We start from the raw sequence: 24,204 nt of genomic DNA, 5'->3' as shown, positions 1-24,204 counted from the left end.
TGACCTGTCTGCCCAGTTGTACAAGAACTTCTTGGATAACAGCTTTGACTGTCGTCTCAATATTAATAGGAATGGAGATATAAGCCACACCAAACCTGAAACAAGGAATCGGAGTTGAATTAACAAATGAGCATTCGAAAAGAATAAATATTAATTAATATTAATATTAATGCTTAACGCTCCCTCCACTCACATTGTCTGTACCTTTAAGACTTGATTACCTGTAAAGATTCGCATTCCAACCAGTATTTGGTAAATTGAGTTTGTGTCTTTATATGCCCTGTTTGTGAACAGAACTCCCACTTACCTGACGAAGGAGCAGCGCTCCGAAAGCTAGTGGATTTTGCTACCAAATAAACCTGTTGGACTTTAACCTGGTGTTGTGAGACTTCTTAGAATGTCAGTAAGCAGGTGTTACTGTCTAGAGGTGTTTAAAGGCTCTAGGAACTGTTAACAAGTAAAAGCATGTAACTTTGTGTTGTTTGCTAACTGATTTTTGACAAGGAGTCTAAGTCTAAGAGGAATACTCTTCTGAATTTAAATTAATAGAGGTAGGTTAGCAATTAAGAATTGTATCTTGTCATGTTTAATTATTTCACTTGGTTAAAGTTAAGCTAATTCATTTGTTACAGTTAAAGTGTATTATTAAAATTAAGTTTGTTTTGATAGCAGCTTCCTGGTGTGTCAGCAGAATCACAGCTGGCGTGAAACACCTTATCCTCACACGAATGCTAAAATGAAAAAATGTCAAGGTCTTGTCTGACTTCGCAATATACCTTGGCATTTATGATCTGGTCCCTTAATAAACTGGGGTCGCTTGTGGGATTAAAAACTATTATTTCTTATTTAGTTTTGGATTATTGAATTTATAAACAGCGGGTGTTGAGTATTGGTGTTTTCTTCTCAGATGTTGCATTCGGTTAGTTTAAATAGGAGGTGCCTTGTGGAAGAATGGCCCTTTCAGTGGCTTAAGATTTCCTGGATGTGGCAGGAGTCACTTGGAGTGGTTTTTAAAAGATGGTTAAAACAAAGCTTTCGGGATTGGCAAACAAGCTGCAGTTGACTTTACCTGGAGGGGCAAGAAAGATGAAGATAATTGCAGTGATAACTCAACATTTAAAATTGTCAGAAACACAGCGAGAAGCACTGGAATTGGCTAGAATTCAGTTACAAATGAAACATCTTGAATTAGAAGCAAAATAAAGAGAGGGGCAAAAGCAAGAAAGAGGCAATCGCAGTGGAACAAAGAGCGAAAAGAATGAAAATAGATTGAACAGGAAAAAGAAATGAAAGAGCTTGAACTGCCATTATAGGCAGAGGAAAGGGAAAAACAAAGATTAGCCCTGGCAGAACAAAAAGAAAAAGAAAGAATTGCAATTGAAGAACAAAGAGAAAAGGACTGTTTTTGAATTTCGGAAATTGGAACAGAAAAGCAAAGGTCAAATGAAACTGCAAGAGGCAAAGGTAAAAGTTGGGAATAGTGATGAGGACAGTGAGGAAGAACAAACACATTGTAGTCAAAGACCTGGTGGGGATCTGTTTAAATATGTTCAAGCGCTGCCAAGGTTTGACGATAAGGATGTAGAAACCTTTTTCAGTTAATTTAAGTAGCTAAACAAGTAAAATGCCCACATACCATGTGGATATTGTTGATTCAAACAAAGTTGGTAGGTAGAGCTAGTGAGATGTTTGCATCACCAGAGAAGGTATCTAGGGATTATGAGAGGTGAAAAAAAGCTATCTTAAGTGCCAGAGTTTTAGAAATCTAAGGAAAGAACCTGATCAAACGTGTAGAATTTGAAAGCAGCAAAGTAATTTTGACAGGTGGATAGCAGCATTGAAAATAGACCATACGTATGGTGCTCTTCGGGAAATGGTTATTTTGGAGGAGTTTAAAAATTCACTCACCAAAGTAATGCAAACTCACATGGAAGAGCGGAGGATTAAAACTGCAAGAGTAGCAGCAGAAATGGCAAATGATGAGTTAGTTCGTAAATCAAAACTTGGGTTTCAACATCAATTTCAATCTATGAGGGATAGAAATTGGGGAAGACAGAAATCCTCAGGTGATAAAGGCAAAGGAGATCTCATTGGAGATAGTAAGGATAGTTTACCTCAGGTTAAAAAGGAAACATGTGAAGGTGGAAGAGAAATAAAAAGTTTCATGTTTTCATTGTAATACAGTTGGACACACAAAGCTACAGTGTTGGTGACTTAAGAAAAGCACTGGGAAGACAGATGTGATAAAGCAGGATAAGCCAGATGGTAAAGTGTGAAAGGGAAGCCCAGTTGAAGCAAAGGAGGTGCAAAAGTATGTGCAGCCGGGTCAGGGGTTGGTTGATAAGGAAGCGTCAGATCTCTTTAAAGAATTTACTTGTGTGGATAATGTTTACTCATGAGTGCTAGGAAGTGTAGGTCGTAGTATGTATGGTAACTGTGTGGTAGCAAGGTCACAAAGATTGGAGGAGAAATCTTTGATCACTAAAATAAAGTCAAACAATCTTTGACCAGATGGCTGAGGAAGAACAAGAGCAGGTGAAGGATGAAGTGGATACCTTTAGTTCAGGAAAGTTGGCTGAATTATAACAGAAAGATATTGAGATAAAGCAATTATATCATAAAGCATACAGAGAAGAATAATGAGTGTATACCAGAGCGTTATATTAAAAATGAGGAAATGGAGACCGTTAAATATTCAGGCAGATGAAAAATGGGCAGAAGTTCATCAAATTGTATTATCAGTGGGTCATAGAAAAGTGGTGTTGTGGGTAGCACACGAGGTACGAGTAGGAGATCATTTCAGAGTAAGGAAAACTCGTGCAACAATACAAAAACATTTTTATTAGCCTGGACTGCATAAGAATGGAGTTGAATTTTGCCATACATGTCAGGTAATAGGAAAACCTCAAGCAATAATCAAACCAGCACCCTTAATCCCTATTCCGGCATTTGAGGAATCCTTTACGAGGGTCCTAATTGATTGTGTGGGACACCTGCCTAAAAAGGAAAGTGGGAATCAATATTTGTTGACCATAATGTGTTTACTAGATTTCCGGTGGCCATTCCATTACATAATACTACAGCTAAAAGGAGTTGCTTAAATTTTGTACCAGACACAGACTACCGATAGAAATCCAAGCAGATCAAGGATCAAAATTTACATCAAAGTTATGCAAGGAAGTTATGGATAGCTTAGTAGTAAAGCAATTTAAATCAACTGCATAAAATCCCGAATCCCATCTCGTGCTGGAATGGTGGCATCAAACTTTAAAGATATTTTTGAGGGCCTATAGTCAGGGTTATCCAGAGGATTAGGATAAATTAATTCCATTTGTACTTTTTGCAATTAGGGATGCACCTAATGAGTCAACTAAATTCAGTCCATTTGAATTGATTTTGGTCATGAGTTAAGAGGACAACTTAAATTGATCAAGGAGAAATTGGAGAGTTAGGGTTCTGAGGCTACGGGCAGGATTCTCCGGCTATTGACACCAGTGGGATTATCCGGTCCTGCTGCAATGAACGGAGACTTGGCTGAGTGTCAAATTCTCCATCCTCGCTGGCTGGCTGTTGTTCTGCTGCTTGCTTTTCTTTCAGAGCCCTCCATCCTTCAATTTTCAATCCTGCTGTAATTCTGAGTCTGAGCTCTATTTCGTTGTCAGGATTGTAAATCAGTTCTGGTAATGTCCTCAGGGAGCTGGGCAGTATTTGGAGGGTACAGCTTTACATGGGATGCAAACTGGCACAAACTACTTCGGATTTGCTCTGTAATTTGCTTCGCTGAGATCAAACAGTTCTTATGATTTTCAGAGTCCCGAAATGTCAAAATGAAGTATTCATTTTCAGAAGATTGAGCTGCTCACAGACTTTGTCAAAGAGAACCTGTCCCCTTTCGCCCTTTCTCAACTTCGCACGTGTAGAGCCAGGGCAATCCAGGAGGGTAACTTTATCTGTGTCTCTTTTTTTGTTGCTAGCTGTAATTTGTCTGTCGGGCAGTCCAATTCCACCTTCTTTTGCGTAATGGTACACGCAACATTCATCTCAGAGTCACCAACTGTATATCTTTCTGTTCCAATGCAGTTTATCAATTCCTTCATTATTATTTTTTGCACATTGTTTGGCAAAAATATTAAGCAGATTGTCTTCTTTAGTATCAGAATGTGTCATAATTATGGTTTGAGTGATCATTGTGGTAGTTGTGTGAAAACCATTGTAATTTACTCGAACATTAGCTATGGACAATATAGTTTCTTTGGGCATCCATGTCCGTTCAAGCCACATAAGATTTATTATTCCAGCAGTTCATTTCAAATGATGGTAGTGTCATCAAACAGTCTTACTTCACATCATTATTTTTGTCTGCAATAGTAAAATACTTATGCCCCTCAATCTCCATCTTGAAATCATATCTAACTGCTGATTGATCTACATTTTTCTTCTTTTCCTTCACCAGTTTTACATGGCATTCATTTGCCTTCATTTGTTCTTCAGTATCTGGGATTTGTAACCACCCACCAGCTCTTTGAAGTGATTTTTGGCTCCAGCATCTCAGACTGAGCAAACGTCAGCTTATCCTTCAGAACCATGACAACTTGAGTGGATTAAGTTTTTACGGATATTGCTCAGTTGGAACAGCATTTACTTGAGATAAAGCAATTATATCATAAAGCATACAGAGAAGAAGAATGAGTGTATACCAGAGCGTTATATTAAAAATGATGTCTTGAGGAACTGGAGACCTTTAAATATTCAGGCAGATGAAAAATGGGCAGAAGTTCATCAAATTGTATTATCAGTGGGTCACCTGCATTAAGCACATTAAAATTCCCACTTTATTCTCACATATTGCTCCATGTGATTGCAATAACTTTTTCAGCTCATTTTGATTTCCCTCTAGAAGATTACTCAGTAATTTATTCCACGTTCTGATTCATTCCTCATTATCCAAACTAATTTGAGGAATGTCAAATTCAGAAACATCTGCATTTGTTTCTTCGCTCTGATATGTAGCAACCAACACATCCCTCTTCTACTTTCCTTTTCTATCAAAATACAACTTGAGCATATTAACATGGCACACTGAGTTTTCCTTATATCTAGCATTCTTATCAAACAATTCATCTCACTCAATTTTCTTTCGATTTGACAAGACCCACTAAACCTTGCTTTTAAAGGTTCACCTGCCACTGGTAATAATACTAATACTTTATCCACAGTAGCAGAACTATGATTTTTTGATTTATCTGCTTTTTTCACCACATGCTGTGCCACTTTAAATGCTGTTTGGGCAGGGGCGTGATGGTGCTTTCTTTGGGATTGGGGTTCTCTTGTACCATCAGAGGCACCCTACAACACCACACCCCAAAATCATATCCCACTTTAAACCTCTCCAGGTATAGTTAGAATTGCTTGAATTCACTTGCCAATTGATCTCTTAGTGAGATTACTACCCATTGTAAATCAGGGAGCAAATTTGTCTGAGCATTTGCCTCTCAGGAGACTTACAGCCATCGGACTGAGGAACCACTTCTCCAAGCTAAATTTAATCCAGGTCCAAGTGCTGGAAGATTGCTGTTTCATCTAATGCAGTTAACTGTCTATAGTAGTATCATCAAACACCTATTTTATTTCATACTTTCATTTGTCCGGAAGAAGCAACTTACTTTAACCATCCAGGATAAATTTTGATTACTTCGTAATCTCTTGGCTTTGCACGCAGTACCCAAGCCTCAGGAATTGTATCTCGGAATACCGACAGGTTCTTGCTCTCTATGCTGCCTCCATTTCGGTTGATAATATCGTCACTGTACACAGTATCTTGGGTAAATGTCTGTAGTTCGTATTCCTGAGGATCATCTGGGATGTAGTATGCTCTCAGTGCAGCTTCCTATTAAAATTGGATTCCAATTAAATGCAGATAAACACGTGCATCATTGAACTGCAGACATCATCCACCCACATAACAAACCCAGCTCTCTCACTACCTCAAAACGTTGAGCAAATGAGATAATTTCAAAGTAAAATCCGAAGTAAAATAGTTAAACTCTAAGTATATGGGACCCAATGAATGTATTTTATTCATCTGCATATGTTTAAGCCTTCACACCTAGCTTTGAAAAACAAATTGGTTAAACGATTGGAGAAAATAGCATAGTGAAAGGATAGAGGAATGGGCTGGAGAGACAGGGGGACCGGCTGGGGGGGGACCAGGGGCCGGCCTGGGGGGACCGGTGGACGGGCTGGGCTGATAGAGCAATGAATTAGATAGATCGGGGAATGGGTTAGGTGGATTGCTCTTTCAGATGATCACACTGTCGCCCTGTGCCATGAAGACTATAAAATTGTAAGATTCCTTCATGTATCAGCATGGTGGTCATGTTTCTTCATAAAATTTGCATGTCAATTTCACTTTGAATTCAAAAGTAGAAAATGAGCAAATCATGGGTATTTTAAGTGTTGTGTGTGATGGTCTTTCATAGGTCATGAGTTGGACATTCATTTTTTGAGAGGCAGTCAGAGAATTGCAGCATTTTGAGGGGGCTACACGCTTGAAGGTAAAGAATCATATCAACATAGAACATACAACAGTACAGCACAGAACAGGCCCTTCGGCCCACAATGTTGTGCCGAGCTTTATCTGAAACCAAGATCAAGCGATCCCACTCCCTATCATCTTGGTGTGCTCCATGTGCCTATCCAATAACCGCTTAAATGTTCCTCAAGTGTCTGACTCCACTATCACTGCAGACAGTCTATTCCACACCCCAACCACTCTCTGCGTAAAGAACCTACCTCTGATATCCTTCCAATATCTCCCACCACGAACCCTATAGTTAACATAGAACATAGAACATAGAAAGCCACAGCACAAACAGGCCCTTCGGCCCACAAGTTGCGCCGATCACATCCCCACCTCTAGGCCTATCTATAGCCCTCAATCCCATTAAATCCCATGTACTCATCCAGAAGTCTCTTAAAAGACCCCAACGAGTTTGCCTCCACCACCACCGACGTCAGCCGATTCCACTCACCCACCACCCTCTGAGTGAAAAACTTACCCCTGACATCTCCTCTGTACCTACCCCCCAGCACCTTAAACCTGTGTCCTCTCGTAGCAACCATTTCAGCCCTTGGAAATAGCCTCTGAGAGTCTACCCTATCCAGACCTCTCAACATCTTGTAAACCTCTATCAGGTCACCTCTCATCCTTCGTCTCTCCAGGGAGAAGAGACCAAGCTCCCTCAACCTATCCTCATAAGGCATGCCCCCCAATCCAGGCAACATCCTTGTAAATCTCCTCTGCACCCTTTCAATGGCTTCAACATCTTTCCTGTAATGAGGTGACCAGAACTGCGCGCAGTACTCCAAGTGGGGTCTAACCAGGGTCCTATAAAGCTGCAGCATTATCTCCCGACTCCTAAACTCAATCCCTCGATTAATGAAGGCCAGTACGCCGTACGCCTTCTTGACCGCATCCTCCACCTGCGAGGCCGATTTAAGAGTCCTATGGACCCGGACCCCAAGGTCCTTCTGATCCTCTACACTGCTAAGAATGGTACCCTTCATATTATACTGCTGCTTCATCCCATTGGATCTGCCAAAATGGATCACCACACACTTATCCAGGTTGAAGTCCATCTGCCACTTCTCCGCCCAGTCTTGCATTCTATCTATGTCTCGCTGCAACTTCTGACATCCCTCCAAACTATCCACAACACCACCTACCTTGGTGTCGTCAGCAAACTTACCAACCCATCCCTCCACTTCCTCATCCAGGTCATTTATGAAAATGACAAACAGCAAGGGTCCCAGAACAGATCCCTGGGGCACTCCACTGGTCACTGACCTCCATGCAGAGAAAGACCCCTCCACAGCCACTCTCTGCCTTCTGCAGGCAAGCCAGTTCTGGATCCACAAGGCAACAGCCCCTTGGATCCCATGCCCTCTCACTTTCTCAAGAAGTCTTGCATGGGGGACCTTATCGAACGCCTTGCTGAAGTCCATATAGACCACATCCACCGCTCTTCCTTCGTCAATGTGTTTGGTCACATTTTCAAAGAACTCAACCAGGCTCGTAAGGCACGACCTGCCCTTGACAAAGCCGTGCTGACTACTTTTGATCATACTAAACTTCTCTAGATGATCATAAATCCTGTCTCTCAGGATCCTCTCCATCAACTTACCAACCACTGAGGTTAGACTCACCGGTCGGTAATTTCCCGGGCTGTCCCTGTTCCCTTTCTTGAATATAGGGACCACATCTGCAATCCTCCAATCCTCCGGAACCTCTCCCGTCTCCATCGACGATGCAAAGATCATCGCCAAAGGCTCCGCAATCTCCTCCCTCGCCTCCCACAGTAACCTGGGGTACATCCCATCCGGTCCCGGCGACTTACCAACCTTGATGCCATTCAATAGTTCCAACACATCCTCTTTCTTTATGTCCACATGCTCGATCCTTTCTGTCCACCGCAAACCAGCAGTACAACCACCCAGATCCCTTTCCACCGTGAATACCGAGGTAAAGTATTCATTAAGCAGCTCCGCCATTTCTAACGGTTCCGCACAAACTTTTCTCCCTTCACCTTTTAAGGGTCCTATGCCTTCACATCTCATCCTTTTACTCTTGACATATTTGTAGAAAGCCTTGGGATTCTCCTTAATCTTACCCGCCAAGGCCTTCTCATGACCCCTTCTCGCTCTCCTAATTTCCTTCTTAAGCTCCTTCCTACATCCCGTATACTCCTCTAAATCCTTAACACCTCCTAGCTCTCTGAACCTTCTGTACGCCTCTCTTTTCTTATTCACCAGGTTCATCACAACCTTCGTGCACCACGGTTCCCGTACCCTACCAACACCCCCCTGTCTCATCGGAACGTTGTCATGCAGAGCTCCAGACAAACATTCCTTGAAAATCCTCCACTTTCCTTCGGTACTTTTCCCCAAGAATGCCTCCTTCCAATTTACCCGTCTAATTTCCTCCCTGATGACACTGTATTTCCCTTTACTCCAGAGAAACACTTTCCTAGCCTGCCTGATCCTATCTCTTTCCAATGCTATCGTGAAGGAGATAGAATTATGATCGCTATCCCCAAGATGCTCACCCACCGAGAGATCCTCCACCTGTCCAGGTTCATTAGCCAGCACCAGATCAAGTACAGCCTCTCCTCTAGTAGGCTTATCCACATACTGTGTCAGGAAACTCTCCTGGACACACCTAACAAACTCCTCTCCATCCAAACCCCTAGCCCTAGGGATATTCCAATCTATGTTTGGGAAATTATGCCCCCTTGTAATAGCTCCATCCACCCGAGGAAATAGTCTTTGAACGTTCACTCTATCTATCCCCTTCATCATTTTATAAACCTCTATTAAGTCTCCCCTCAGCCTCCTACGCTCCAGAGAGAACAGCCCTAGCTCCCTCAACCTTTCCTCATAAGACCTACCCTCCAAACCAGGCAGCATCCTGGTAAATCTGCTCTGCACTCTTTCCAGCGCTTCCACATCCTTCTTATAGTGAGGTGACCAGAACTGCACACAATATTCCAAATGTGGTCTCACCAAGGTCCTGTACAGTTGCAGCATTACCCCACGGCTCTTAAACCCCAACCCCCTGTTAATAAAAGCTAACACACTATAGGCCTTCTTCACAGCTCTATCCACTTGAGTGGCAACCTTCAGAGATCTGTGGATATGGACCCCAAGATCTCTCTGTTCCTCCACAGTCTTCAGAACCCTACCTTTGACCCTGTAATCCACATTTAAATTAGTCCTACCAAAATGAATCACCTCACATTTATCAGGGTTAAACTCCATTTGCCATTTTTCAGCCCAGCTTTGCATCCTATCTATGTCTCTTTGCAGCCTACAACAGCCCTCCACCTCATCCACTACCCCACCAATCTTGGTGTCATCAGCAAATTTACTGATCCACCCTTCAGCCCCCTCCTCTAAGTCATTAATAAAAATCACAAAGAGCAGAGGACCAAGCACCGATCCCTGTGGCACTCGCTAGCAACCTGCCTCCAATCCGAAAATTTTCCATCCACCACCACCCTCTGTCTTCGATCAGACAGCCAGTTACCTATCCAATCGGCCAACTTTCCCTCTATCCCACACCTCCTCACTTTCATCATAGGCCGACCATGGGGGACCTTATCAAACGCCTTACTAAAATCCATGTATATGACATCAACTGCCCCACCTTCATCAACACACTTAGTTACCTCCTCAAAAAATTCTATCAACTTTGTGAGGCACGACTTGCCCTTCACAAATCCGTGCTGACTATCCCGGATTAATCCACATCTTTCTAAATGGTCGTAAATCCCATCTCTAAGGACCTTTTCCATCAATTTACCGACCACCGAAGTAAGACTAACCGGTCTATAATTACCAGGGTCATTTCTATTCCCTTTCTTAAACAGAGGAACAACATTCGCCACTCTCCAGTCCTCTGGCACCATCCCCGTGGACAGTGAGGACCCAAAGATCAAAGCCAAAGGCTCTGCAATCTCATCCCTTGCCTCCCAAAAGAATCCTAGGATATATTTCATCAGGCCCAGGGGACTTATCGACCTTCAGTTTATTCAAAACTGCCAGGACATCCTCCCTCCGAACATCTATTTCCTCCAGCCTATTAGCCTGTAACACCTTCTCTTCCTCAAAAACATGGCCCCTCTCCTTGATGAACACTGAAGAAAAGTATTCATCCATCACCTCGCCTATCTCTACTGACTCCATATACAAGTTCCCACTACTGTCCTTGACCGGCCCTAACCTCACCCTGGTCATTCTTTTATTCCTCACATTAAGATGATGATTATTCAACAAAGTAATTTTTAAGCTATTGTCACTTCTGTGAGAAAAGTAAGAAGTCTCACAACGCCAGGTTAAAGTCCAATAGATTTATTTGGAATCACAAGCGCTGCTCCTTCATCAGGTGAGAAATTTTTTGAGAGAAACAAAGTTGTAAATTTAGCCTGTGTCATGCATGACCAGCTAGAGGATGCTGCTGGGTAGTAGGCTTACAGAAGAGAGATGCCGTATCCAAGAAACTATGACCTGTTGCTGCAATGCATCTGGTGGAATGTACAGCAAGTAGTCTCACAACACCAGGTTAAATTCCAACAGGTTTATTTGGTAGCACCAGCTTTCGGTGCGCTGCTCCTTCATCATGTGAGTGGGAGTTGGGGACACAAACTCAATTACAAGATAATTGTTGGAATGCGAGTCTTAACAGGTAATCAAGTCTTTAAAGGCACAGACAATGCAAGTGGGAAGAGGTTTAATCACAGGTTAAAGAGGTGTGAATTGTCTCAAGCCAGGACAGTTAGTGAGATTTTGCAAGCCCAGTCAAGTTATGGGGTTACAAATAGTGTGGCATGAACCCAAGATCCCGGTTGAGGCCGTCCTCGTGTGTGCAGAACTTGGCTATCAGTTTTTGCTCTGCGATTCCGTGTTGTGTGTCTTGAAGATCGCCTTGGAGAACACTTACCCGAAGATCAGAGGCCGAATGCCCTTGACTGCTGAAGTGTTCCCTGACAGGAAGGGAACACTCCTGCCTGGTGATTGTTGAGCAGTGTCCATTTATCCGTTGTTGTGAGACTTCTTACTGTGCCTACCCCAGTCCAATGCCGGCATCTCTACATCATGGTGGAATGTAGACACTGCAGCCACAGAATACAGATGGTGCAGGGAGTGAGTATTGGGTCCAGAGGCATTGACATTAACCAAGCAAACTGCTCTGTTTGGAATGATCTTGTGCTTCCTGATTATTGTTGGAACTGGAGCCAACCAGGCATGGGCTGAATATCCCATCACACTGTTCATTTGAGCTGTGTAGAGATAGGAGGGAGATTTGAGGGGCCAGTAGGTGAGCCATTCATCATTGATTACCAAATCTCCGGTCTTCTAGCCACAATACTGATTTTTGCTGGTCCAGTGCAGTTTCTGGTTGATGGTGATCCCCTGAGATGTTGAGGGTGGGAAACTTGCCATGGAGCTGAATTTGCCTACTTCTACTCCTAATTGCCTACTTTACTCCTAAGGCGTTTGATAAGGTCCCCCATGGTCGGCTTATGATGAAAGTAAGGAGGTGTGGGATAGAGGGAAAGTTGGCCGATTGGATAGGTAACTGGCTGTCTGATCGAAGACAGAGGGTGGTGGTGGATGGAAAATTTTCGGACTGGAGGCAGGTTGCTAGCGGAGTGCCACAGGGATCGGTGCTTGGTCCTCTGCTCTTTGTGATTTTTATTAATGACTTAGAGGAGGGGGCTGAAGGGTGGATCAGTAAATTTGCTGATGACACCAAGATTGGTGGAGTAGTGGATGAGGTGGAGGGCTGTTGTAGGCTGCAAAGAGACATAGATAGGATGCAAAGCTGGGCTGAAAAATGGCAAATGGAGTTTAACCCTGATAAATGTGAGGTGATTCATTTTGGTAGGACTAATTTAAATGTGGATTACAGGGTCAAAGGTAGGGTTCTGAAGACTGTGGAGGAACAGAGAGATCTTGGGGTCCATATCCACAGATCTCTAAAGGTTGCCACTCAAGTGGATAGAGCTGTGAAGAAGGCATATAGTGTGTTAGCTTTTATTAACAGGGGGTTGGAGTTTAAGAGCCGTGGGGTTATGCTGCAACTGTACAGGACCTTGGTGAGACCGCATTTGGAATATTGCGTGCAGTTCTGGTCACCTCACTATAAGAAGGATGTGGAAGCGCTGGAAAGAGTGCAGAGGAGATTTACCAGGATGCTGCCTGGTTTGGAGGGTCGGTCTTATGAGGAAAGATTGAGGGAGCTGGGGCTGTTCTCTCTGGAGCGGAGGAGATTGAGGGGAGACTTAATAGAGGTTTATAAAATGATGAAGGGGATAGATCGAGTGAACGTTCAAAGACTATTTCCTCGGGTGGATGGAGCTATTACAAGGGGGCATAACTATAGGGTTCATGGTGGGAGATATAGGAAGGATATCAGAGGTAGGTTCTTCACGCAGAGAGTGGTTGGGGTGTGGAATGGACTGCCTGCAGTGATAGTGGAGTCAAGACACTTTAGGAACATTTAAGCGGTTATTGGATAGGCACATGGAGCACACCAGGATGGTAGGGAGTGGGATAGCTTGATCTTGGTTTCAGATGAAGGTCGGCACAACATCGTGGGCCGAAGGGCCTGTTCTGTGCTGTACTGTTCTATGTTCTATGTTCTAATTCCTATGTTCCTATGTAAGCTTTGGATTTAATTTGATTTGTCACATGTATTCGTATACAGTGAAAAGTATTGTTTCTTGCGTGCTATACAGACAAAGCATACCGCTCATAGAGAAAGAAACGAGGGAGTGCAGAATGTATTGTTACAGTCATAGCTAGGGTGTAGAGACAGATCAACTTAATGCGAAGTAGATCCATTCAAAAGTCTGATGGCAGCAGGGAAGAAGCTGTTCTTGAGTTGGTTGGTACGTGACCGCAGACTTGTGCATCTTTTTTGTGACGGAAGAGGTGGAAGAGAGAATGTCTGGGGTGTGTGGGGTCCTTAATTATGCTGTCTGCTTTGCTGAGACAGCGGGAAGCCTGGAGAGTCGATGGATGGGAAGCTGGTTTGCGTGAAGGATTGGGCTACATTCACAACCTTTTGTAGTTTCTTGCAGTCTTGGGCAGGGCAGGAGACATACCAAGCCGTGATACAACCAGATAGTGCATCTGTACAAGTTGGTGAGTGTCGTAGCGGACATTCCAAATTTCCTTAGTCTTCTGAGAAAATAGAGGCGTTGGTGGGCTTTCTTAACTATAGTGTCGACATGGGGGGACCAGGACAGGTTGTTGGTGATCTGGATACCTAAAAACTTGAAGCTCTTGACCATTTCTACTTCGTCCCCGTTGATGTAGACAGGGGCATGTTCTCCACTATGCATCCTGAAGTTGATGACAATCTCCTTTTTTTTGACATGGAGGGAGAGATTATTGTCGCTGCACCAGTTCACCAGATTCTCTCTCTCATTCCTGTACTCTGTTTCGTCATTGTTTGAGATCCGACCCACTACGGTGGTGTCGTCAGCAAACTTGAAAATCAAGTTAGTGGGGAATTTGGCCACACAGTCATGTATAAGGAATATAGTAGAGTGCTGAGAACACAGCCTTGTGGGGCATGAGTGTTGTGAGAGTGCAAAGAAGGTTCACCAGGATGTTGCCTGGTCTCAAGGGTATTGACGATGAGGAGAGGTTGAATAAACTAGGATTGTTTTCACTGGAAAGATGGAGGCTGAGGGGAGACCTGATAAGAGGTCTGCAAAATTATGAGAGGCATAGACAGGGTTGTGGGTGCTTGGAATGTGTTGCCAGAGAAGTGGTGGAAGCAGGTGGATTAGCAACATTTAAGAGGTATCTGGATGGGTACACAAATAGGGTGGGAATAGATGGATATGAACTGAGTAAGGGCAGAAGGTTTTTTTTTTAGTTTAGTTAGGGCATCATGATCGGCACAGGCTTGGAGGGCCTTATCTGTACATGAGAATTACACACTTAGCTGGTTTTGGATTTGGACATATAATCTGACAATAAGTTATTCTTTCAAGCTGTATGTTCGTTAAGATATAATTCATGCTATTTTGGTTTGATGGTGTTCTGACCTCATAATATTTCTACTTTTTCATCCTTCCAACAGCTCGAATTTTTAAATCAGACCAGTGACCAGATCAAAGCTAATTTGATGAGATATACATCTACAGCACCTGACGTGCTCCACTTAACCTCAGTCTGGGTGAAGTCTAAATGCCATGCCTAGTTAAAGGAATGTTAGTCTGAAGTTAAATGTCATTCTGGCTTGGTCTGTCATATATATATATATATATATATATATATATATATATAAATAAATAATATATATACATACAGTAAGGAGTCTAACAACACCAGGTTAAAGTCCAACAGGTTCATTTGGTAGCAAAGGCCACTAGCTTTTGGAGCACTGCTCCTTCGTCAGGTGAGTGGGAGATCTGCTCATAAACAGCAAACAGCGCACATAAAGACACAAACTCAATTTACAGAATAATGAATAATGATTGGAATGCAAGTCTTTACAGGTAATCAAGTCTTAAAGGTACAGACAATGTGAGTGGAGAGAGCATTAGCACAGGTTAAAGAGATGTGTATTATCTCCAGACAGGACAGCCAGTGAGACTTTGCAAATCCAGGCAAGTTGTGGGGGTTACAGACAGTGAGACATGAACCCAAGATCTCGGTTGAGGCCGTCCTCATATGCGGAACCTGGCTATCAGTCTCTGCTCAGCGACTCTGCGCTGTCGTGTGTCGTGAAGGCCGCCTTGGAGAATGCTTACCCGAATATCAGCATACCCAAATTCGGCCTCTGATATTCGGGTAAGCATTCTCCAGGGCGGCCTTCACGACACACGACAGTGCAGAGTCGCTGAGCAGAGACTGATAGCCAGGTTCCGCACACGAGATCGGCCTCAACCGGGATCTTGGGTTCATGTCACACTATCTGTAACCCCCACAACATGCCTGGACTTGCAAAGTCTCACTAACTGTCCTGTCTGGAGACAATACACATCTCTTTAACCTGTGATTACCCTCTCTCCACTCACACTGTCTGTACCTTTAAGACTTGATTAGCTGTAAAGACTTGCATTTCAATCATTATTCATTATTCTGTAAATTGAGTTTGTGTCTTTATATGCGCTGTTTGCTGTTTATGAGCAGAACTCCCACTCACCTGACGAAGGAGCAGCGTTCCGAAAGCTAGTGGCGTCTGCTACCAAATAAACCTGTTGGACTTTAACCTGGTGTTGTTGGACTCCTTACTGTGTTTACCCCAGTCCAACGCCGGCATCTCCACATCATATATATAAATAGCATTTCTTTCCAGGTCCCAATGGAAACAAATTGAGATGAACATGCATGTCAACTATTGCTTGGTTCACAGCTTTTAATTGGTCAAATATTGTTTGAAATCACTGCTGCGAGGTACCTTGAGATACTTCATATGTTAAAGACATTATAATGTGGAGATGCCGGCATTGGACTGGGGTAGGCACAGTAAGAAGTCTCACACTACCAGATTAAAGTCCAACAGGTTTATTTGGTAGCACGAGCTTTCGGAGCACTGCTCCTGCACTCACCTGATGAAAGAGCAGTGCTCTGAAAGCTTGTGCCACCAAATAAACCTGTTGGACTCTAACCTAGTGTTGTGAGACTACTTACAAAGACATTATGGAATGAAAGCTGTTGTTAAGTTAAATATGATGTGGAAAGCTTGTTGGACTAAACCTGTTGGACTTTAACCTGGTGTTGTTAGACTTCTTACTGTGTTAAATTAAATATCCAGTATAAGGGAGTGAAAGTTTATCGGGGGTAAGCAGGAATGTGAGGTTGAGATTACAATCAAATCAGCCATGTTCTAACTGAATAGTGGAGCATGCCCAAGGGGCCAACTGGTCTACTCCTGCTCTTAACTGGTATGTAATAGTATGGATACTTGTAGATTACCTTTGAATTTCATTTGAAGACTGTCTGATGATGAGCTTCAGGATCTGATTCAGAGATCCACAGTCTGATAATAGTATGCATTAATTTCCATCTATGAAGAAAGTGGCAGCATCCACCATATCAGGCTCGGAGCTGTTTACTGGTTTGCCACTTTTGGTAAGAAGGTTTGATCCTTCATGTTTGACTTTGGGATCCCTTAGAAAGGAGTCGATGTGGTTCTGCTGAATGAAAGTTGCCAAAGTCACGGAGGACCATACCTCTCCCCCACTATTTCTGAGGGGGCTAACTGTGGTGATTTAACCCGAGGGTCACCACGCCTCAGGCAAGGGGCAAGGTTGAGAAGGCGAGGCCTTTTTCCAGTAGTCATCAAGGCTGAGGGGAGATCACTGAAGGGCTTTAGCAACAGTCAAAAATGGCCATCTAGATTTAAGATGGTTTGATGATAGGTGAACAGCTGGATTGTCTGTGTAGCAGCTGTAGTCTTTGGTGACTGCATATTCGCAGCATAGGTGTGGTGGAGTGTAGTTTGCAAGCACATTCAGTCACGGTGTTGACGTCACTTAAAGTGTATCAGTGACAATTTTCATTGTAGATTTAAGTATAATTGTCAGAACAAGCAATGAAGGGTTTTGCAGGATTAATTTTTATTGCAGTTGAACAATGTTGAAAGTGAAGATCATTCTTGTTCCCTTGGTTTAATTTGTACATATTGATTATGGCACAGAAAATAATGAATTTGACTACATTGTTGCTTGGTTGTTTTTGGGAAAGTGATTATGAACAGTGCAGGCAAGCCAATCCTATTACACAGTCTATGAGAGTAAAACAATGCAAATGCTAATCAGAATTTCAACTTTAGTTTGAGGTTTGGGTACTCGTTAGGGATTAACTCACCACTGCTTCTTCTATTTTTGAAATTCGAGGAACAGTAATTAGTCGAAATTGATTCCGTTTCACTGTGTCATCTCCATCAAATATCTTTAAGGTCTGTTTACCTGAGAAGAATTAACAAATTCTTCTTATGCTTGCTTATGAAACAGCAACATAAAAATCATCAATTTAAACACAAAAGTAATTGAGTGATCAAATAGACCATATTGAAAATAATCTGCATTGAAAGTCTGTAAAATCACACTCCAATCATTGAGAAATCAAAGTCTGAATCCCCGATTTTGTAGATAGTAGTGACTTTTAAATAAAATACACGACAGGTCTAATTTATTAAAATACAAGGGATGGAAACAGTGGATGGAAACTTATGTTCCGATGATGATCTCAATAGCAGGATGGAAGTCCCCCACCTGGAGCTATGGTATAGAGTCACAGTATCCTTCCACATGTTTTGTTTGAAAATTCCCAAACATCCAGTATGATTCCATGCACAGAATTGTCCACAAACTGTCCTACTGTGCTAAATATGAGCAGTTGCTGAACCAGAGATGTTATTTCCTGAAAGGAAATGGCCATTGGGTGATGATACTGTGATATTCAGCTCTCGTCTAAGCAATAATAGCTTGATGTTTTTTAGACCCAGTAAAATCACCAACAGGCCTCCCATCCATTGACTGTCTACATTTCCCACTGCCTCGGCAAAGCAGCCAGCATAATTAAGGACCCCACACACCCCAGACATTCTCTCTTCCACTTCCTTCTGTCGGGAAAAAGATACAAAAGTCTGAGGTCACGTACCAACCGACTCTCCCTGCTGTTGTCAGACTTTTGAATGGACTTACCTTGCATTAAGTTGATCTTTCTCTACACCCTAGCAATGACTGTAACACTATATTCTGCACTCTCTCGTTTCCTTCCCTATGAACGGTATGCTTAGTCTGTATAGCGTGCAAGAAACAATACTTTTCACTGTATGGTAATACATGTGACAATAATAAATCAAATCAAATGCATATCTTGTGCAGTTTCGAAGTTTCACATTAGCTCAACAGGCAATGGAGAGGCTCAAAGAACTGAAAACAAATCAACCCCAGATAAACACTTATTCGTCTAAGTAGTTACAGGGCACAGTTCAGTTAAATTCAGAGCAGCTCAGAGAAGGTTCACTCAATTATTCCTGGGATGAAGGGCTTATCTTATGAATGAAAGGCTGAGCAGGTTGGGCCTATATCCCAATTGGAGCTTAGAAGAATGAGAGATGATCTTATTGAAAATGTAAGATTCTGATGGGAATTGATAGAGTGGACATCGGGAAGATGTTTCCTCTTGTAGGGAGATTACAGCTAGGCAATGTAGTTTAAGGTCTTACTTTTCAAACAGCGCTGATACGTTTATCTCTCAGACGGTTGTTAGTATGTGGAATTCTCTTCCCCAGAAAGCAGTGGAGACTGGGTCATTAAATTGGTTCACGGCCGAGTTAAATAGATTATTGATAGACAAGGGAGAGAAGGGAATCAAGGGCTATGGGGGCCGTCAGGAAAGTGAAGTTGAGATCAACCAGTTCAGCCATGATCTTAACAAATGGTGCAGTTGGCTCAAAGGGCTGAATGACCTATTTCTACTTCCCGGTCCTGCGTTCTTATAGGAACACTAACAATTGTGATGAGGGAGTCGACAAACATGTGGCGGTTTGTCAAATAGGCCAAAGTAATTCCCATATTCAATTATGGAGTCATAGCTGGTAACGACAGACTTATTAGCCTGATATCAATAATTAGAAAAATAGCCAAATTACCACAATTAAAATGGAACAAGAGCAGTAAGAATATAACTTGAAAGGTTAAAAGCTAAAGCAAAGGTTCATTTTACCTGATCAACCTCATGCATTCTTCACAATGAGGAAGCCACGTGATATATTATACTTGGATTTTCATAGGGTATTATACAATATGCAAGACTCCTTTATAAACCAAGATCAATGTACATCACAGGTAGTTGACTCATTTGAAATAGGAGAGGTGTATATTGAACGAGTTGTCTCAGAGGAAATGCTGTGACTAGTGCTATCACTAATAAACACAACCAACCTGGAGTAAGTTTCAGTGCACAGTAAATCTGCAGGTGGCATTGAGCAGGGAAAGTGGGGAGGGCGGGACAAATGAGCATTCAATAGAAATTCAATTTAAAATCTTGAAAGATTTAGATAGACCAAATATGAAGTAACTATTTCTAGTGGTAGAAGGTCCAGTAACCAGAGGACCCAGATTTATATAACTGGCAAAAAACAAGTGGGAAAAAATATGAAGCAAGTTATGATCTTCAATCCAGTCTCAAAGGATAGTGGAAGCAGAATCAACTTTCAAAAGGAAATTGGATAAATATTTGAAACCTGAATTCCAAGGGTTAAATTACAAGAGATGACACAAATGAGAGTGGAATTCTCCTGAATTTAGAAGGTTAAAGGGTAATTTGATTGATGTTTTCAACATATTATGGGGAAATGATAAGATAAATAAAAGGAAACTATTTCCACTGCTTTGGAGTCCAGGACTAGGGGCATGGTCTAAAAATTAAAGTTTTATTATAAAAATTAAAGTTTTATATTAAAATTAAAGTTCAAATGCTAATGGCATTTGCTACCAAATAAACCTGTTGGACTTTAACCTGGTGTTGTTAAAACTCGTACTAAAAATTAAAGCCTGACCTTTCAGGAGTAAAATGCTACAGAAAGGGCCAATTTTGTCTAACGGACTTTTTTCAGAGAGCAGAAGCCAGATGATACCATATTACTGGATTTTTATAGGACATGCTAGTAATAGATCTCATCTTTCACTTCCTCCCATTCCGAATCTAAACACGGACCTGTGACCTGGTTGGTAGAGCTTTCATATTTTGCCCAAGGGAATTAATTCATCATGTAACATCTCAGTGTGTGCAGGCAGCTTGCCTGCCATAAGGGGTGTTTCAGATCTGTCTGATATGACCCTGACTGGACTCCACACATTTGCGCCTCCTGTAGCAACTTCTTGTACTTCAGGCTTTCCTGGTCTAGTACTGGATGGTCTGCTCTCTAACTGTAGTTACCGTAGAAACTAAGTTAAATCCCAAAATTAGCCAATATGTTTTCAGAATTGCAGAAACACATAACAGAGAACAAGAAGAAATAGTTATATCCCTTTTCCACTAATAATTCAATTACACAACCAAATGTCAGCATTCACGACTCCTCAGATACTGAAGCAGTCCATGTCCAAATGCAAAAGATCTGGACAATATCCAGGCTTGGGCTGAAAAGTGGCAAGTAACATTTGCACTACACAAATGCCAGGCAATGACCATCACCAATAAGAGACACACTAACTGCCACCCCTTGACATACAATGGTGTAACCTCACTGAATCCCCCACTATCAACATCCTTGGGGTTACCATTGACTAGAAACTCAACTGGACTCACCACATAAACACATTGGCTACAAGAGCAGGTCAGACGCTAGGAATACTGCGGCGAGTAACTCACTTCCTGACTCCCCAGAGCCTATCTACTATCTACAAGTCAGGAGTGTGATGGAATACTCCCCACTTGCCTGGATGGGTGCAGCTCCAACAACACTCAAGAAGCTTGACACCATCCAGGACAAAGCAGCCCCGCTTGATTGGCACCACATCCACAAACATTCAATCCCTCCACCACCGACGCTCAGTAGCAGCAGTGTGTTCTATCTACAAGATGCACTGCAGCAATTCACCAAAGGTCCTCAGACAGCACCTTCCAAACCCACGACCACCTCCATGTAGAAGGACAAGGACAGCAGATAAATGGGAACGCCACCACCTGCAAGTTCCTCTCCAAACCACTCACCACCCTGACTTGGAAATATATCGCCGTTCCTTCACAGTCGCTGGGTCAAAATCTTGGAATTCCTTCCCTAACGGCATTGTGGGTCAACCCACAGAACATGGACTGCAGCGATTCAAGAAGGCAGCTCACCACCACCTTCTCAAGGGCAACTAGGGATGGGCAATAAATGCTGGCCAGCCAGTGACACCCATGTCCCATGAATGAATAAAAAAAGTTCCCAGGCTACAACTACCTTAATTTCCTATTTTGGCAAAGGAAGAACACTTCTACAATTAAGTATGTTTTAAAAGCCTCTACACCATCTAATAGAAACTAGAAGATGGAGCAGGCCATTCTGTCCTTTGAGTCTCCTCCACCATTCATTTTGATCATGGCTGATCACCAAATTCAATATTCTGATCCACTTCACCCATATTCCTTGATCTCTTTAGCCCCAAGAGCTATATCTAATTTCTTCTTGAAATCACATATCGTTTTGGCCTCAACTACTTTATGTGGTAGTGAATTCCACACATTCACCACCTTCTGGGTGAAGAAATTTCTCCTCACGTCAGTCCTAAAAGGTTTACAAATACTGTTAGAATTTTATAAGTTTCTATGAGATCCTCTCTCACTCTTCTGAACTCCAGTGAATATAATCCCAATCGACTTGGTCTCTCCTCATACGAAAGACCTGCCATTCCAGGAATGAGCCTGGTAAACCTTTGCTGTACTCCTTCTATGACTCTATAGCAAGGACATTCCCCCTTTATCATTTTTCATCTTTACCCAAATTGCTTCTATATTCTGGTTTCCTGAACCTGATTCATCTCTCTCTTTGGTGCTAATACCATCATTAATTAACAGAGCTATCCCTTCGCCTTTTTGTCCTTCCTAAATGTAATGTACCTTTCAATATTCAGGTCCAAATTTATGTCATCCTGCAGCCATGTCTCTAGATGTTGTACTTACTTATTTCTATTTGTGCTATGAGGTTATCTTTTAAATGCTTGGCACATTCAGATATAGAGCCTTTTATTATTTTGTAACCTCGAGTCTTACCTGCTGATTAACTCTTAAATCTCAATTCTACCTATGTTGTTAGTACTGATATGGACCATGGCAACTGGATCCATTGCTTCTACTAAACGTTCCTCTCTAGCCCTGAGCTGAACAACAGCAATGGGCAGACAACACAGCCTTCTGGATTCTCACTCTTGGCTGCAGAGAACAATGTCTCCCCGCTCCTCCCCCCCAACTCTACTCTCCCTGAATGCCCCTACACTCCTTTTTGCTCCCCTAGCTTGAGTGGCCTCCTGTACCATGATGCCAGGGCCAGCCTGTTCATCTATGCTGCAGACCTCACTTTCATCCACACCGGTTGTGAGCATCTCAAACCTGCTTGACTGCAAAGTCTAAGGCACCTTCACTACTATCTGCTCAGCTGCTTTAACTGCCTCACTCACAGTCACAGCCTAGTGTCCCTCACCACTGACCAAAACAGATTCTCAGAGGTGTGACCCTCTTTTGGTTCAGAGTATCTAGGAATTTCTCCCTCTCCCTGAAGCTTAACAGTGTCTGCAGTTTGGCTTCGAGATCAATAATCCTGATCCGGAATTCATCTAGTTGCTTACACTTCTTGGAAATGTGAGTGTCCTGGATCGCGTTAGCATCCCACATTCCACAGCTGCAACACAACACTTGTCCCATTATTGCTACTCATAATTTCATGATCACTAAGGGCACCCAATTCCATCTCCATCTTCCGACTTCACCCGTGTCAGCTCATCTGATGCTGAAACTCTCATTCATGTCTTTATTACCGTCAGACTTGATTATTCCAACACTCTCCTGGCTCCTACGCTCTCTAAACTTGAGATCATCCAACACTTTGCCGTCTGTGTCTGAACTCTCAGAAGGTTCCAGTCTCCTATCACCCCTAGGCTGACTGACCTATATTGTGAATACTGATGCAAAGTATTCGTTTAGGATCTCACCTACTTCCTTTGGTTCGAAGCACAATTCCCCTCCTTTGTCCCGGAGAGGTCCGAACCAGGCATGCAACATCTTGATTTTAAAATCCTCATCCTGGTTTTCAATTCCCTCCATGGCCTTTCCCTACCCAATCTCTGGAGTCTCCTCCATGCCCTTCACCCCCCGAGATCTCTGCATTCCTCTAATTCTGGACTGTGTCTGAAGCCCAAAGACTTAGGCGAGTTATTAAATTAGTATTTTGCATCTGCGTTTACTATGGAGAAGATCGATGAACGTATAGAAAGCTGGGGGAGGGTGGCAGTGCTATAATTGAACAGATTAGTATTGAGAGCGGGGAGGTGTTATAAGCAGGATTAAAGGGTTTAAAAGTGCATAAATCCTCAGGCCCAGGTGAGATATACCCAGGATGCTGTGTGAGGCAAGGAAGGAGATTGTGTCCTCAACCCCCCACTATACTGAAACACCTACGACTGTGTGGCCAAATTCCCCTCTAACTCGATTTTCAAGTTTGCTGACGACACCACCGTAGTGGGTTGGATCTCAAACAATGAAGAGATTGCGTACAGGAATGAGATAGAGAATCTGGTGAACTGGTGCGACGACAATAATCTCTCCCTCAATGTCAACAAAATGAAGGAGGAGATTGTCATCGACTTCAGGAAGCATAGTGGCGAACATGCCCGTCTACATCAATGGTGATGAAGTAGAAAGGGTGGTTTTTAGGTGTCCAGATCACCAACAACCTGTCCTGGTCCCCCCATGCCGGCACGATAGTCAAGTCCACCACGGCTCTACTTTCTCAGAAGGTCATCAAAGTTGCAGTAGGGCAACATGTGGCAAATAGTGACCACAATTCTGTAAACTTTAGGATAGTAATGGAAAAAGATGAGTGTTGTCCTATGGGTAAGGTACTGAATTGGGGGAAGGCTAACTACAGCCAGATTAGGCAGGATTTGGTGGCTGTTGATTGGGAGAGGCTAT

The 24,204-nt window shown here is 42.7% G+C and overlaps 1 protein-coding gene across 2 annotated transcripts in view; it reads right to left on the bottom strand.

Annotated features, from left to right (window-relative positions):
• dgkq (diacylglycerol kinase theta) overlaps positions 1–24,204 on the bottom strand; it is a 211,730-nt gene that overhangs the window by 91,833 nt on the left and 95,693 nt on the right. For both annotated transcript variants that reach the window (XM_078200858.1, XM_078200917.1), the window contains exons 8-10: positions 17,392–17,492; positions 5,664–5,887; positions 5–95 (exon numbers count right to left, since the gene is read on the bottom strand). In XM_078200858.1, coding sequence (XP_078056984.1) covers positions 5–95; positions 5,664–5,887; positions 17,392–17,492 — 416 coding nt within the window. The remainder of the gene's footprint in view (positions 1–4; positions 96–5,663; positions 5,888–17,391; positions 17,493–24,204) is intronic.

This window comes from Mustelus asterias, chromosome 1, assembly GCF_964213995.1.
Source record: "Mustelus asterias chromosome 1, sMusAst1.hap1.1, whole genome shotgun sequence".
NCBI lineage: Eukaryota > Metazoa > Chordata > Chondrichthyes > Carcharhiniformes > Triakidae > Mustelus > Mustelus asterias.
Note: the sequence above shows the minus strand (reverse complement) of the source record. Positions and strands in the feature narration are given on the sequence as shown.